We start from the raw sequence: 16,675 nt of genomic DNA on the forward strand, positions 1-16,675 counted from the left end.
ATCATTTTTGCTATGTTGGTATTTTTATCCATCTGTAGGATGGGAGGAATAATGTTAGAATTGGCAATATTTTTTGAAGCATTTCTCTGCACAGTCTTGTCGTGTGTAACTTAAATGGTGAGAAATATGTGGTAAACCTGCTCTCCATCAGACAGTGTTTCCTGATTCAGGGGATGTTGATAACAAATTATGAAATTTCTCTCTTTCTTCTTTTGTCAGTTTTCTCATTCCTGGTCTCTTACGATTTCAGCATGGCTTCCCCTTGACTTTTCCCCCCGCTCATACTTTACTGAAGACCCCTGGCAGCATAGAATTCATTCTTTTGTATCAATACTGGTTTTGTGAGGTTGGTTTCTCCATCCATCTTCCTTGGACCATTTATCATTTAAGCTGCAAAACACCATTTTGGGGGGGAGCAAACTTGTCTTACTGTCTGAAGGTTCTTCATCATCACAGTATGTTAAGATTTTAATGTATCAATTTAAATATAAGAAATAAAAAAAATAACTGAAAAGCATAGTGCAGGGAGCCCTTCTCCTAGCTCAGCACATTTGCAACAGGTTTCGCTACAAAGAGATACAGGGAGCTGTTCTTGAATACAGTACTCAGTCCTACTCTCTGTTTCTCCTGGATGTTTCTGCTCCTAATCTCATTTTGCAATATTTACACAAAACTAATTTCCACCATTTTCCCTTCTCTTTACTGTCTGTTAACCTCATGTCATTTGTATCTTCTGAACCTTCATGCTTGGTCCTCTTGAGAGGACAGTGACTTGTCACAATTCCAGTACTGGAGTATAGAGGAGATTGAGGTCAACTCCTGGACTCCACACCAAATCTGGAGGGTTGATAACTGTATTTAAATCCCCTATTGCACCACTTCAGACCAGGAACAGGGAATGTGTGGCCCTTAAAATGTTGTTAGACTGCAACTTCTATCAGCCCTATTGAGCATACCCAAGGATGAGGCATGATGAGAACTACAGTAGAACATCTAGTGGACTATGCGTTCCCCATTCCTGGTGTAGTTCACAGATCAGCTATGTGTTGCCTTAGTGGAAAGTATTTGCTTTACCAAAGACCTACATATGTTTTTAGCTACACACCTAGGATTTAAACTTACCATGACAAATGTCACTGAAAAGACTTGCAGCCATTAATTACTGTTAATAAATAGTAGCAACGCTTCTATTTTCTTTGAGGAGAAGTGAGCAATAATGACTGTGTTTATGAAACTCTTTGTTCTACAGAGATTTTAAAAATTGTTTCTGTGGTACTACTTGCTGTACAAAGTTAATTGCAGTAATCTTGTTTATCTCAGAATAGCCCTGAGGCAACATGCAGAGTAGCACAAGTGGGGATTTGAATCTGCATCACCCAAAGACAAACCCAACATTCAGTATGCTACTTTACATACGCCTATTATATTTTAAGAATAAAGAAAAGTGTGTGTGGTTAATGCTACAACAAAATTAAAATTATACATCCAGGGAACTTAGATTCAGAGAAAAACTGGATCCTGCATTCTGTCTAAATTTTTCCAATTTGAAAAAAAAGTTTTACATCTTATTTTACTTAGTGTTGTAATTTTTGTTCTAGATTTGCCATTGTCTTCTCCTGGCAATTGAGCTAAATTGCCTTCCCTAGCGTTGAGCCAAATTAGTTAAAGCATTCTCAAACTGGATTAGTCACAAATTATTCCCAGTTATTATTATTATTATTAAACTTTATTTCTAAAGCCTGTAATTATACAGTCCTCAGTCCAAGTGTCAGAAGAGGTAACATGTATTTGTACGACCAGGGTCTGAAACACACTGCAGAAATAATCTAGTTTGAGACTGCTTTAACTAATTTGGCTCAATGCTAGGGAATTCTGGGAACTGTCAGAGACATCTGGTACCAGAGCAAACTACAATTCACAGGATTCAAACTGGATTATTTCTGCAGTGTGTTTTGGACCCTAGTCATCTTTAAACTATGGTGACTCCATTAATTTCATATGGTTTTCTTAGCCAAGGAATACTCAGACAGTTTGCCATTGCCTAGCTTAGATTACCTCGTATTCTTTGGCTGTCTCCCATCCAACATCCTAAGGAATCCTGCGATTTGCAGTTAAGGGAGAGGCATTTAGAATTCTCAGTCCCAGAAACCTTGGGTCTCACTAAACTACAGATCCCAGAATTCCACAGGATGTTGCCATGGCAATTAGAGTGGAATATAGTGCTACAATAGTTTAGTGTGATATGGACCAAACTTAACCAAATGTTAACACTAATGAGATATTTGGTAAGAGGCATGAGTAAGCACAAAAACAATGCAAAACTTTATTTAAGAATGTATTTTGTGAGAGTCAGTGTGGCATAGTGGTTTGAGATTGGACTATGACTCTGGAGACCAGGATTTGATTTTGCGCTTGGCCCTGAAACCCACTGGGTGACCATGGGCAAGTTACACACTCTTAGCCTCAGGAGAAGGCAGTGGCAAACCTCTGAACAAATCTTGCCAAGAAAACCCTGTGATAGGTTCGCCTTAGGGTTGCCATAAGTCAGAAAGGACTTGAAGGCACACAGCAACAACAGCAAAATGTATTTTTGGAAAGCATGCTATAACCTGAAGGAAAAAAGGGCACACTATTGGTGTTTTCTGAGTTTCACAATCCAAAATGCCTCCCATTCCTTTTGTTTTTATCAGTTAATTGGTGGCTTGTACATGGGTTTTATTTAGTATGCTTCTATAAATTATAGCCTACATATTCTAAATAACTACCACTGATAAAAATAAAATAAACTGTAGCCTATAATAAAGGCTGTGGGGTTTGGGGTGTGAGTCCATTTCCTCCTCCTGATCTTTGCTTAGCAAAACATACCTGTTCAGAATTAAATCCCATTAACCTCACTGAGGTTTACTCTTCCTGAAACAGTGAGGTGGTATGTCCACACGGTACCAATAAAATGTACACGTATAGAACAGTAACACTTTGAAAGGAGGAAAAATATAGGCAGCTGTTGTATCCTCCTGGTTAAAATCTACCCTTCCTTGAAATGGAATGTACCTTGGGAGAGGCAACAGGCTGGAAGAAAACAAACCGTCAGGAAATGTTTGTCTCTTGACTCAGCTGAAAATCTTGGTCTACTACTGAAGACAAAAAAAAGGGTGAATGCATTTGTTTTCTGCAGTGTACGGTCTAGTATTCAGTCCAGTGCATGCTTTAGGTTAGTGATCTTACTTAAAATAAGCTTTTAGCAATTTCTATTTTGCAGACCGTGTTGAAAAATACACATGTAGCATAGAGTGTAGATTAAAGTCTGTCTATACCTCATTAATTGTTACTATTCAGTGATGTTCCACTTTTCATTTCCTACAGTAACATAATTTCTTGGCAGAATATTTGGATTTTAGAATAAATTATGTAGAGAGAATAAGCAAATTAGCATTCAACACATTTGTACTACACTGGTTGATGTTCATAATGTATAGAATGGTAGGGTTTTTTGGCACAGATTATTTGGTGTGTCCCATGAATGCGTATGGTGACTCATTTCCTTTGTAAGTTTGTTCTTCAGGGCAAAAGTAATGAGGAATTAATTGTGAGAAAGCAAATAAACGAGTGAAGATATTTTAAAAAATAATATTGAAGTACCCTTCTGCCAATGTCATCATCATACTTTCTTATCTCTGTCTTGTGAAATGGGAGGAAGAATTGATCAGAGATGTAGAAATAGGCTTTCTTTCCTCCTTTTATTCTTTTCTGCCATAGTCACAAAGGCTGAAAGATTTTTGTTTGCTTGGTGTAGCCCAGTTCTATTCAAGGTGTGGCCAGGAAAAGATGAGCGGTCTCCAGCAGGTCTTTCAGTTATCCTTCCATGACAGAGTACACCAGGACTCGAATTATCCTTTCAGTGGCAGTTATATATGATGAGTGGATGGACAGGGATTGAGAGGGAGCAGGGCACAAAGCTCCACTGAGACAGATAAGCATAGCTGGCAGGTCTGGAATTAATTAAGAGCTGGAATTAACTGACACATGTCCAGGGGAAGTACCTGGTAAGCTTGGGGCTAGCAGAACAAGCTAGGTGGCTGAGGGGAATTGGTTAGTGGGTTGGAATGGTCTGTGAGGTGAGTAAATGTGTCTTCCTCGTGACCCAATTTGTACTAAGAAGATGGGATTATATATCTGTAAAGAGTGCTAGAGAAGCAGAGCAGGGTGGCAAAGTATGTTTGAGACAAATGCAGCACTACACTGTTATAGCACTATTATTCCACCTTTTGGGTTTATTTATTTATTTAAGGGATTTATATCCTGCTTTTTTCCCAAAATGGTATTCAAATTCTGGTTCTGAAAACAGGTTCTGGATACAAGCTTGGGAGAATACTGCATTACACTGTTATAGTGCTACTATTCCACTTTTACTTCTATGGCTACCTCCCGTGGAATCCTGGGATTTGCAGTTTAGGGAAGGGCATTTAGAATGATCTGCCAGAGAGCTCTTAGGTCTCACTAAACTACAAACCATAGAATGCCCTAGGAGACAGCCATAGCAGTAAACGTAGAGTAATAGTGCTGTAACAGTGTAGTGCAGTATTCTCCTAAGCCTGTGTCCAGAACCTGTTTCTAGAGCCAGAATTTGTAGTAACTTAGCACCTCTAATCACAGGCAAGGTGGTTTTCTCTCACCAGTAACCATGCTTGTCAAGTGCGATGCTTGTTCTTACTGTCCCATCTTCCAAAATATCATGGCCATGCATCGAACTTTACAGATTACAGTTTGAAGACATAACCTCTTTCTGTTCAAATCTTGTTTAAAAATAAAGACCCATACTAATTTGATGTAATATGATGTATTTTTACTTGGTTTAATAAAGGATGAAGTAAAAAAAGAGAGAGAAAAAGATAAAGATCCATAAAGCGGGATAGCAGCAAAGCTTGGAAGTTTCCTATCCACAACTGACACCTGGACAGTAGACTGGTTAGCTCAGAGCCAGCCCTGCCATTAGACAGAATGAGGCAGCTTTCTTATGTGAAGTATAAAAGAACAGCAAATTGTTAGCCATTTGATTTATGATGGTCTTGTTTTTACTGAGAGGGATTTACTAGAGTGTTTGTGGGATTTTCTGCCTCAGGTGCCAAATCATTTAGTTGGCTTTGAATAGTATGCATCTTGAAATAAATGAAATGAAATAAATAAATCTTGATATGCAGGGATGGAGGGTGGAAGATGGCACTTGCTGTTCCTCTTCAGACAGAAAAATGTTTTAGTTGTGCCACTGTTATGAGATGTATTGCTTTATAGTAATCATTTCTAAATTTATATCTCTGTGTATAAAGTAGTGTATACCATTTTAATGCAAATTTCTATCTTTTTCAGTGATCTACTTCTTCCTTTTTTGGGGGGGGGGACAATGCATGAGTAGCCACTATACACTCATACCTCCATATTGGCTGGTGTTAGGGGCACAAGACTCCCATGAATGTGGAAAAACTGCAAATAACAAAAACACTATGTTTTTACCTAAGAGAATACCTCTCTAGGAATCTCTAGGTCCTCCAGTGCAACTCTATGGTCAACATCTGCCAGACATTGACCATAGAATTGCACTGGAGGAGCTAAAAATGCCTAATGGAGTGTTCTCTCTAGGAATCTCTAGGTCCTTCAGTGCAACCTTTGGTTAAAGTTTACCACAGAGTTGCACTGGAGAACCTAGAGATTCCTAGAGAGAACATATTAATAAAATCCACAAATAATCAAATCCGCAAAAGTCAAAGCCACAAATGTGGAGGGACAGGTGTATTTCCAAATATGGTGGGTTTTGAAGGCTTCTAAGGCATATTCACATAAAATTGACTTTAAGACCTCTTCCCTCAGTGGCCAACACAGGTGATAATGGCTAGGAAATGTTTCCAGTTTAATTACTTGTTTGCCATGTCCTGTGCATCTCAGCTAAATAGCCTTCCTCTTGCCACTACTGGGCCAGAAGCCTTCTAAAGCAAAAGGAGCACATTTTTTCATGAAAGTCTATTGCTACGAAGGTGTTGTATTGAAATATCAAGGCTAAAGGCTTGTTTTCCGTTTTTGTTCTATTGTTGGTTGTGTGCCTTCAAGCTGTTTCAGACTTATGGCAACCCCAAAAGTGAACCCTATGATTTTTATTTTACAAGATTTGTTCAGAGGAGGTTTGCCATTGCCTTGTTCTATTCCAGATTAATTTGTAAAACACATTTCTTAATGGGAATTAACAGTGCTAAGCACAATGAGAGACACTGTTGGGTTTCTGTCCAAATAGTAATTACTTTAATGTCATTTGTGGAATTGTTTGTTGCCATTCATGTGACAGTTAATGTTTAAAATGAATTGCAAAATCTTAAATTTTTAGTGTTTCTAGCTTAACGTAAAGTAAGTTAGCTTGGATGAACTTATCACTATTTCTTTTTTTTTAATTAATAATTTAGGGAACCACCAACAATACCACCATCTCCTTGTGAGTGGGCCTGGGACCACAACCATAACTCAACCCCAAGACGCATTACTGGAAGTAGACTGAGAATACTGAAACGGGTCTTTCCTCATCAGGTACCTTTTAATAGATCTATAAGATTAGTTTTAGTCAATAGCCCATAATACTTCACCTTCTATGATAGTTACACTGTATTTAAATCCTACCTAAAATCCTATCTAGATGTGAAACTTGCCCTTCAGAAGCATATGGTACTATAAACTGTAATCTTGAAAATCCAAGAAATTGTGGTAGTGTAATGTGGTGTAGTGGTTTAAGTGTTGGACTATGACTCTGGAGGCCAGGGTTCAAATCCCTGCTTGGCCCTGAAAACCCACTGGTTGACCTTGGACAAATCAGCCTCAGAGGATGGCAATGGAAAAACCCTTCTGAAGAAGCTTGCCAAAAAACCCTGTGATAGCTTCCCCTGAGGATGACCATACGTTGGAAACGACTTGTAGGCATGTAACACACACACATACACTGCAGTGTAGAAACCATATTGTACCATTGCACTCCTAATATATAACTACATTGAAATGAAGCCTTCAAAGAATGAATGAAACAGAATGGTCTTATCCTGGAGCTAGAAAAGCTCACATGGAGATATAACATCTTGGTAGGGTTGTCAAATCTCAAAATGTTGCTTTAAGTCCCCAGGTTTCATGGATAACTTCTGGACAACAGGTGGGGGTTCAGATTCTCCAGTTTTGGTGGGGTGGACTATGCGCAAGAGAGAAGACCTGACTCTGGTCAGGCAGGGAGCCTGTGCTGCACTTTGCAAAATACTGTACTGTAGACACTAATCAAGTACTACAGTTTGCAAAGTCAGAAAATTTTGAGCAAGGAAAGACATTTTTGTTTATGTGCATGTGTGTTTCATTAACAAGCTGTTAGCAAATGGTTGCTGCTTAGTGGATAAAGTTTAATGAAACCACCAAGCCCTGTCTCCATGACATCACCGGGGGCCATCCCTTGGTCTTAAGTTTTGGTCTGGAAATTTCAGTGCTTTTGATGAGCCTGACCTGGCATCTCTCTGCCTTAGGCAAAATATTTCAAATAGTTGAGGAGGCCACTCTGTGTGTGTCTGTGTGAATGAACGCAGGCACATATCATGTGTGCATTTGCATATGCACACAAAGTCTTTCAGTCACCTGTCCACTTATGGTGACACCATGAATTTCATATTGTTTTCTTAGCCAAGGAATACTCAGAAATGATTTGTAACTGTCTTCTCTAAATATAGCCTACAGTACCTGGTATTACCTGATGGGCTCCCATCCAAATGTTAACCAGGGTTGATCTGCCTAGCTTTCAAGATCAGGTGGGATCTGGAACCTTCAGAGCCCCCTAGCTCCATCCAAAGTTGCTTTCCATTTTCAACAGTTTATCTGAGGGGTGGGGAGTGGGTGGCCTCCAGATTACTTTGGATTACATCTCCCAGTACCCCTAGCAGCCATTGGGAATGGGAGCCCAACTGTTGATGACATGGATGCAACCCAGCTCATACTCAAGACACGTGTTTTTGCATGGGTAAGGTGTCAATAGGGAGTTACACGTCTTCAAATTCTTACAAGGTTTTTTGTCTGCTCAGTCAGTACCACATTTCCTTCTGCTCTAGATTCTTAGGGACTCATTTAATCTTTCTCGCTTCTTCTCAAGTTTCAGTATGTCCTCCTCTGAGGAGGCGATATCTTGGGTTTGCCCCAAGGAGCAGGGGTAGGCCAACTCTGATCCACTATCTTGATTTAGCCCCAAAAAAGGTAGATCCTGCCCCTCTGAATAGCATGGTTTATTATTTAAGTGTAATTTTCCCCTCCACCTTTTTAGCCCCCTAAAGCAATTAAAAAAAAAGAATTTGGAAGTGACTGCCCTAAGAGTCCACATATGGGGCAGGGGCCATATTTTGCCCATTCCTGCCTGAGGCTAAGCGCTGGAGGCAGAGATTATGGGAGAAAAAAGTGTCTGTTAGGAAACATTGATATGGAAAAACCTGAAAACAAGAGGCATAAAGGTTGTCATTATATGTATATGTGACGTAAAATTATACTGAACTCATTTCGGAATAGACATGCATAAAAATACCCCATAAAATGGTAATAAAGCATAATGACCCAAATAGGCACAGGAGACATGGATTTGGGATGGAGGAGGGAGCAGGATAATATTTGCAAAATGCAAGCCTAGATATGAAAAATGTATGCCTTGAGCTGGTCACATATCATGAACAGACCTCATATTTCATGAGAAGCTGTTTTCCATGATAACTGGCACTCTCTGCTCACTAAACTGTTTGAAAATGCTCACCATATAACTGCAGGTTCTCTTAGGTCCAAAATACACTATAGAAATAATCCAATTTGAGACTACTTTAGCTGCCCTGACTACTACGGATTCCTGGGAATTACAGTTTATTGTGGCACCAGAGCTCTTTGACAGAGAAGGCTAAATGTTTCCCACAACTATGGTTCCCAGAATTTCCTAGCATTGAGCCAGGGCATTTAAGGCAATCTCAAACTGGATTATTTCTGCAGTGTGTTTTGGACCTTATACAACTTTTACCACCAGCCATTAGGGAGATGGGGAGGAATACAGAGTTTCTTGCTCTACTGGACAAACATAGGAGAGGATCATTTTTTTTCTAGACTTTCTAGTGAGGAAGGGAATATACCATCAGCAGGGACCATGACAAATGCTGCATGTGAGCCTTTTGACTGCTGAAAAGAGAAAACTGTTTCACTATAATTGGTAGTTTTGCTTGTGGGGAGCTGACATTTGTAGTGGTGTGAAAAGGCTTTGAGAACATTACTTTTGTGTTTGGAAAAATTCTGCTTATTTTGCTTGTGACCTTAAAAAAACTGATTACTGTGAAAGAAGAGATGTCATGGGAGCTTGACTCCAAGTGACACCATGTCAAGAGGAGCTTCTAAAAGCCAAAGAATCTAATGTCATATAAATGTCACAAATGATAAGAAGCCAAGAAACAGAAATGCAGCAAATTAGTTGTACATAGTAAGCAAAAAAATAACCTCAAAATATTTTTCCCCTCATGGAATATTTTGATTTAAACCATGTCTCTCTGAATTCTGTTACAAATGTAATGCTGATCTGCTGCAAAAAAATGTTTTGAAAACTGAGAGCCAAACAGAGAACATATATTGCTTCTTCCTGTCCCGTTAGCTTTAATTATGGTTTAGTGTTAGATCTCCACTGATAATAACATGACCAAATGCCATCAAGGGACCATTTAAACCAGAGTTTCAAACTATGGTTAATGCGAGTACCTTGAAATTTGTGTCTTAACAACGTTTTGTTTAAATTATGAGAATTATGAGATTAAAGACCGGCTCCAAACCATAGTCTGTCATAGTATGTCATTTGATCCAAATCTCACTGAGAATGGCTTGCCACAATCTAGAATCAAGAACTTCTAATTCTGCACATGGGTCCAAAACACACTGCAGAAATAATGCAATTTGAGACTGCTTTAACTGCCTTGGCTCAGTGCTAGGAAATTCTGGGAATTGTAGTTTATTGTGGTACTAAAGTTCTCTGACAGAGAAGTCTACATGACTCACAAAGCTACAGTTCTCAGAATACTCTAGCGTTGAACCAGGGTAGTTAAAGTGGTCTCACACTGAATTATTTCTGCAGTGTGGTTTGGATGATAGAGAAAAGTGAGGAAAGAAAGTGGAAACCCAAGGTTCTTGGCAGCTCATTTTTGTAACACCAAACTCTGATGTGGCACTGCATCTAAATCTGTTCTGAGATGTGCTGCTGAATGTATATACTAGTAATTCTGAGATGCGCTTCTGGTCTACCTGTTAAAAAACAGAAAGAAAAGCATACCAATCCATAGTTTAAACAAGGTCATAAACCAAAATCCAACTATGGATCCATATTGTGTGCTTTGGCTGGTTAACAAGCCATGGCTTTTTAGGAGAGGTAGGTTCATACCTTAAAGCAAACCAGATTTCAGCAGATCAAGTCATAGCTTGTTGAGATCTACAAAAGTGGTAATTCTTCCATTTTATAAACTGTTTTGAGCTTTTGGGAAAAATTATTAAATGTTTTTGAAACTTTGTGTTGAGACAGGTATATTGTGACAGGCATGGTTGGAGGAGGCTGCTATAACCACAGGTATGACTTGAATCACTGGAGCAGGTGGTACAGGCTCCATGGGGCTAATAATGAGAGAAATAAGACAAGAATCTTGGAAATAGAGTGCAGAGGTTTGATCCCACAACATGAGCACGCTATTGCAGCCATTTCAGTCTAACTACACGGTTCTTGGCAGTAGTTTCTGGAGTAGAACTGTTTGAGAGCATCTAGTCCCACAAGCCAGTCTTATGCCTTAGTCCATGGTTTAGTATAATTGCTGAGTGGTTACAGGAGCTAGACTGGGCCTAGCATTGGTTGGCTTTTCACAGGTCTCTTTTCATAAAGATATTATGCCTCATTCACTGTACACTTCAGAATTCTTGGTTGAATTTTGTCATGAGCTTGTTTTCTGAGAAAGAGCATCCTTCCACTGAAGTGGTATGTTTAAGATGAGCAGTCTTGGGTGTGTAGAATGTTTTATTATGTTTGAAGATGTTTTATTATGTAGAAGGCATCTGGTATTCTTAAAATAAAACTAGGACACTGAAAGAGAAAAAGTGATGATAACTGGGATAATAACTGATTTCCTTTTCTGGAAAAAACTTCACTTTGCTTTTGAGAGGAAAAGGTATAAGACATGGATTAGACAACCTCAGTGAGATAGCTGCTAAAAATACAATTTGATTGCCTTATCTTATTTATTATTGTACTGCATGTTCTCCAGTTCTCCAAGTCTGAAACATACAATTGCTCTGGCAGAAATAAAATGTCCACTGTGTAAAGGGAAATATGAAACAAAGGAAGTAACAGTGACAACTGAGGTTGATCCAAGCTGAAATCAAGACAGAACGTGTGATAGTAACTCATGGTCTAAAAAGCACAGGCGTCCAACTTGTTTTGTAACCGTCTAAGATCAGAGCTTTAGTGGAAGATCTGCCCTTCAAGTCAGACTGCCAGCTGGCACTGGTGAATGTTGTAGTCCAAAATCATCTAAGAATACTGCAAGGGAAGATTGACATACATAAATTTTTGCCATCGATGCTAAAACATAACCTCTCCCTCTCTCATTTTCCTTGAGTCCCAAGTCTGTGAAAAAAGACATGATATAAATAATCCATATGCATGAATGAAGTGATTCTCAGAGTGCATGTACACTGTACAAATATTTCAGTTTGACGCCACTTTAACTGCTATGGATCCATTCTACATAATTCTGGGAATTGTAGTTTTGTGAGGCACCATCATTCTTTGGTAGTGAAAGCTAAAGACCTTTTAAAACTACAACTCCTGGGATTCCATAGAATGGAGATACAGCACTTAAAGTAGTGTCAAACTGCATTATTTCAATAGTGTAGATGCACCCTTAGTCATTGTGGTGCTTTAGCACAAATGGCCAGAAGAGTTGAGGAAAGAAATAACAGGATTTTTCACTTTATTTGAGCTCTCACTTGCATATTTTCCCATTACTTTGAAGTAACTATTTACAAATAACTAGTTCCTTTTCATGTGCAGCATAATAGTAATTTTGTCATTATTTTATAGTAAGGATATGACCTTACTAACTGGTGGAAGAGGAATATTAAATTCTGCTTTGCGCTTTGTTGTGGGTGTTGAGGTGATAACCAAGAGGGTAGGATAAACTGACTTGGCTCAATGCGATGTAATTCTGGGAATTATAGTTTTGTGAGACATTTAGTCTTCTCTGTCAGAGCTCTAGTGTGCCAACAAACTACAGTTTCCAGCATCCCATGGCATTGAGCCATGGCAATTAATGTAGTGTCATGATGGATTATTTCCGCAGTGTGGATGCAGCCTGTTAGGTTTGCACAGTCATGCTTTCTACCATTCAGTGAACTGAGTTTTTTTTAAAACCACAGTTACTAGAATGCATGTTCCTCAACAGTTTCCTTCACCTCTCTGACCCAGTTAGCCTTCCTGCTCTGAAAATGCCCTGCCACACTTGGTGGCCAGTATCTGCTTCCTGCAAGAGAGCCAGTGTGGGTAGTGGTTTATGTGTAAAAACACTAAGAAGCATGAATTTACATTTATATTAATCATTCTCAAATTGGAGGACATTTTGAAATTCCCCATGGAGAGACAGTTGAAATGTAGGACATGTCCTGGAAAAGGAGGACAGGTGGTCATCCTGTCCTCAGAAGCCAGGAGCAGCTGCCAGCAGGGGGACCAGATGTCCTCCCTGCAAAGTAGGACAAGGCACTGCAAAATGTAGGACAGTAAAAAAAAAAAGGAAGACATGACCAAATAAAAGCCAGAAGCATTCATAGAAATGTAAATTCACGTGTCTTAATCAGGCTCAAAATGGAGAAAATTTTGAAATTCCTTCTGGGCAGAAGGCTGAAATGTAGGACATGTCCTGGAAAAAGAGGACCTCTGGTCATCCTGGGCAGGCCACACTTCATCAGCCTCAGAGAACGGCCCTGGCAAACTCCCCTCTGAAGCAGCTCATAGAATCATAGAATTGGAAGAGACCGCAAGGGCCATCCATTCCGACTTCTTGCCATGCAGGAAATCTAAATCAAAGCATCCTCGACAGATGGCCATCCAGACTCTGTTTAAAGATTTCCAAGGAAGGAGACTCCATTATTCTCCGAGGCAGTGTGTTCCACTGTCGAACAGCCCTTACTGTCAGGAAGTTCCTCCTAATCTTGAGGTGGAATCTCTTTTCCTGTAGTTTGCATCCATTGCTCTGGGTCCTAGTCCCTGGAGCAGCAGAAAACAAGCTTGTTCCCACCTCATTATGACATCCCTTCTTTCCAAGAAGACCCCATGATAGGGTCGCTATAAGTTGGGAAGCACTTGAAGGCACACAACAACAACCAACAGCCGTGTGTATAGTGGTTTCAGTGTTGGACTATGACTCCGGAGATCAGGGTTCGAATCCTGGATTGGCCATGGAAACCCAACAGGGTGACCTTAGGCAAATCACACACTCTCAGCCTCAGCGGATGTCCATGACAAACTCCCCTCTGAAGAAACTTGCCAAGAAAACCTCATGATAGGTTCGCTATACTGAAGGCACACAACAACAACAAAAACAACTACTAGCCCTGGGTGTAGTGGCTTGAGCACCGGACTATGACTCTGGAGATCAGAGTTCAAATCCTGGCTTGGCCATGTAAATCCAGTGGGTGACTTCAACAATATAACCGTGTTAATCTGTGGAATTACTATGTAGAAAGATCTTGTAGCACCTAGACTAAAGTCTACTTAAGTCCTAGACTTAAGTCTACTTCCTCAGATGCATTTGGGTGACCTTGGGCAAGTTGCACTGTGTCAGCCTCAAGAGGGTGGCCATGGCAAACTTCTCCCTGAAGAAACTTTCCAAGAAAACCCCACAATAGTTACATAGCATTAGGGTCGCCCTAAGTCGGGAACTTAGGATGGTTCCCAATTGGCAAGGGATCAGACATGGCTGCATCCTTTCACCCTGTCTATTCAACTTGTATGCAGAACATGTTATATGAAAGCAGGCCTGGCCACAGAAGAAGGAAGAGTGAAAATAGGAGGAAGGAATATCAACAATCTAAAATATGCAGACAACACTATACTACTAGCCGAAAACATCACAGACTTGGAACAACTACTGTATATACTTGTCTGTAAGTCTAAAAATTTATTCTCAAAAATTGACCCCAAAATCCCAACTTGACCTACTTATGGGTCACTATGGAAGCGTGATAGCAGTCCTTTCAGATTTCCCCATGCGGTGGTGGTGCCACATCATGAGGAGGCACAAGTCACTGGAAAAAAACAATAATGCTGGGAAAGGTGGGGGGAAGCAGAAAGAAAGGAAGGCCACATGGATGGACTCTGTTAAGGAGATCATGCGTATGAAGTTGCAGAACCTGAGCAGAGCAATGGAGCACAGGGAGCCTTGGAGATGTCTCATCTACAGGGTTGCCATGGGTCGAGATCAACTTGAGGGTGGATGACGACAACAACAACGCCTCTCTGCTGAAACAGCTTCATTATTTCTGGGCACAATTCAAGGTGCTGGATATTACCCATAAAGCCCTCATGGCTCAGGTCCGCACTATTTGGCAGACTATATCTCCTTGTATGAACCTGGACGCTGAGATCCTCTGGAGAGGCCCTTCTCTCTGTCCCAACACCATCATGAACACACTGGTGGGGACACAAGAGAGGGCCTTCTCTGTGGCTGCCCCTAGACTCTGGAACGCCCTGATTTCCAAGGGAATAGATCAGAAGGGCTCCCTCCTTGATGGCCTTCTGTTGGCAGGTGAATGCCTACCTGTTCACACAGGCCTTTCAGGAATTGCTATCAGGACAGGCTGGGATGTTGGACCAGTTTAAAAATTTGATACAGTTAAAAATATGTTTTACAGTACTCTTTTAATAACTATTTTAATACTGTAACAATGTAATTCCTTTTTAAATGTACTCTGTGTGTGTGTGTGTGTGTGTGTGTGTATATATATATATATATATATATGGGTCTTTTGGTCTATATGGGGCCGTGTTGTTGAAGTTTATTCCTGACCTTTGGCCGGCATCTGTGGCTGGCATCTTTTTCTATGTTTTTCTAATAGTGCTGGTTTTTAATGTTGTGAGGCTGCTCTGAGTCCCAGTTCTGTGGAGAGAGCGGGATACAAACAAATATAACAACAACAACAAGTTGGAAAGGACCTGAAGGCATCCAAGCACCACCACCTGCCTCTGCAAAACTTGCTCCAACTTTCCTCCTCTTCCTCCTCCTCTAGCACTACTAGCATCTCTTGGCAGAGGAGGAGGAGGAGGAGGAAGAAAACAGCAGGAGAAGGAGAAGAGTGTCTGGGGCAGTCCTCCTCCCTGGCTTCTTCTTCTTCCTCATCATCATCATGTGAGGCGCCCAGCAGAGAGAGCGAGCCTTCTTGCGCTCAGGGCTGGAGGCTGGAGGCAGGCGCCGCGATGGTGCAATGGGAGCCGCGCAGGGTTCCAGCACCGGGACCGAACCAAGCGGCCCCGGAGGGGGGAGGAGGAGGAGGCGGGAAGAGGTCTGTATGGCCCCCTCCCTCCCTCCCTCCCCCTTGGCTTCCCCAGGCCCTTCCTTTGGGGCTCCCCTTGGGTTTGGGTTCCAGCCTGGGCCGGGAGAAGGATGCTCCCAGAGCGCGCGGTCCTTCCTCCGCCTCCCTCCCTCTCTTTGGGGAATGGTAGCTTCCTCCTGCCAGCCAGCCTGGGAAGGAGGGGGGGGGCTGAGGAAGAGGCTGGCCGCCAGGGAACCGGTTTGGGGAGCAGGAGGAGGAGGAGAAGGGAAGCAGGGGCGGGGATGCCTCCGGGGAAGCCGACAAGTAGTTTCTGCCCCTGGGAAGCCTGGCTCTCCAGCCTTTCTGGGATCTGAGAGAGGGAGAAGGAGGAAGGGGTGGCTGCCCAAGTTTGGAAGGGCTTTTCCACTTCCCCCCAAAAGCCCCTTCCCCTGAAAGGGGGCCCTGGAGATGCCGGTGCGAGGAGGAGACCGCTTGCTGCGACCACTAGGCTCCTCTTGGGCCCGGGTGAGTAGCTCCCTCGCCCTCTCCGGAGGAGGAGGAAGAAGAAGAAGACCCTGAGGCTGGCAGTCCCCTTTGGCTGCCCCCACAGGGCTCTCTGGTCCTTTGTTGGTGGTGTTGGTGTAAGTAAGAGCCCGAAGGCTGTGAAGCTCTCCTGGGGTTTCCTTGGCAAGTTTCTTCAGAGGGGAGCATGCCACGGCCATCCTCTGAGGCTGAGAGAGTGTGACTTGGCCAAGGGCACCCACTGGGTTTCCAGGGCCCAGCCAGGATTTGAAGACTGGCCCCCCAGAGCGTAGATAGAAATGAAATAGATCAATCTAAATAAACCAATGTAGTCCTCCACATGGTTTGCCACCGGCCATCCTCTGAGGCTGAGAGAGTGTGACTTGCTCAAGGGCACCCAGTGGGTTTCCATGGCTGAGCCAAGATTCAGACCCTGACCTCCAGAGTCCTAGACCCAACACTGAGACCATAGTTCTTTTACTCTGTATGTGTTGTTCAACTTACTTGATGATATTGTGTGGCTTGTTTGAGAGGCTTTTAAACACACACACACACACAGAGCTTTTATATTAATTTT

The 16,675-nt window shown here is 41.7% G+C and overlaps 1 protein-coding gene across 5 annotated transcripts in view; it reads left to right on the plus strand.

The window, feature by feature from the left end:
• Positions 1–16,675, plus strand: part of TJP2 (tight junction protein 2) — a 103,970-nt gene that overhangs the window by 25,519 nt on the left and 61,776 nt on the right. For 4 of the 5 annotated variants that reach the window (XM_042447247.1, XM_042447246.1, XM_042447248.1 and 1 more), the window contains one exon: positions 6,447–6,567. Coding sequence is in view for 1 of the 5 variants with exons in the window: in XM_042447244.1 (XP_042303178.1) it covers positions 16,045–16,101 (57 nt within the window). In the remaining 4 variants the exon portion in view is untranslated. Of the gene's footprint in view, positions 1–6,446; positions 6,568–15,869; positions 16,102–16,675 lie in introns of those variants that run through there. The other variant, XM_042447244.1, reaches the window with a different exon arrangement.

The sequence above is a fragment of the Sceloporus undulatus genome, chromosome 2 (genome assembly GCF_019175285.1).
Source record: "Sceloporus undulatus isolate JIND9_A2432 ecotype Alabama chromosome 2, SceUnd_v1.1, whole genome shotgun sequence".
In the NCBI taxonomy this organism is placed as follows: domain Eukaryota; kingdom Metazoa; phylum Chordata; class Lepidosauria; order Squamata; family Phrynosomatidae; genus Sceloporus; species Sceloporus undulatus.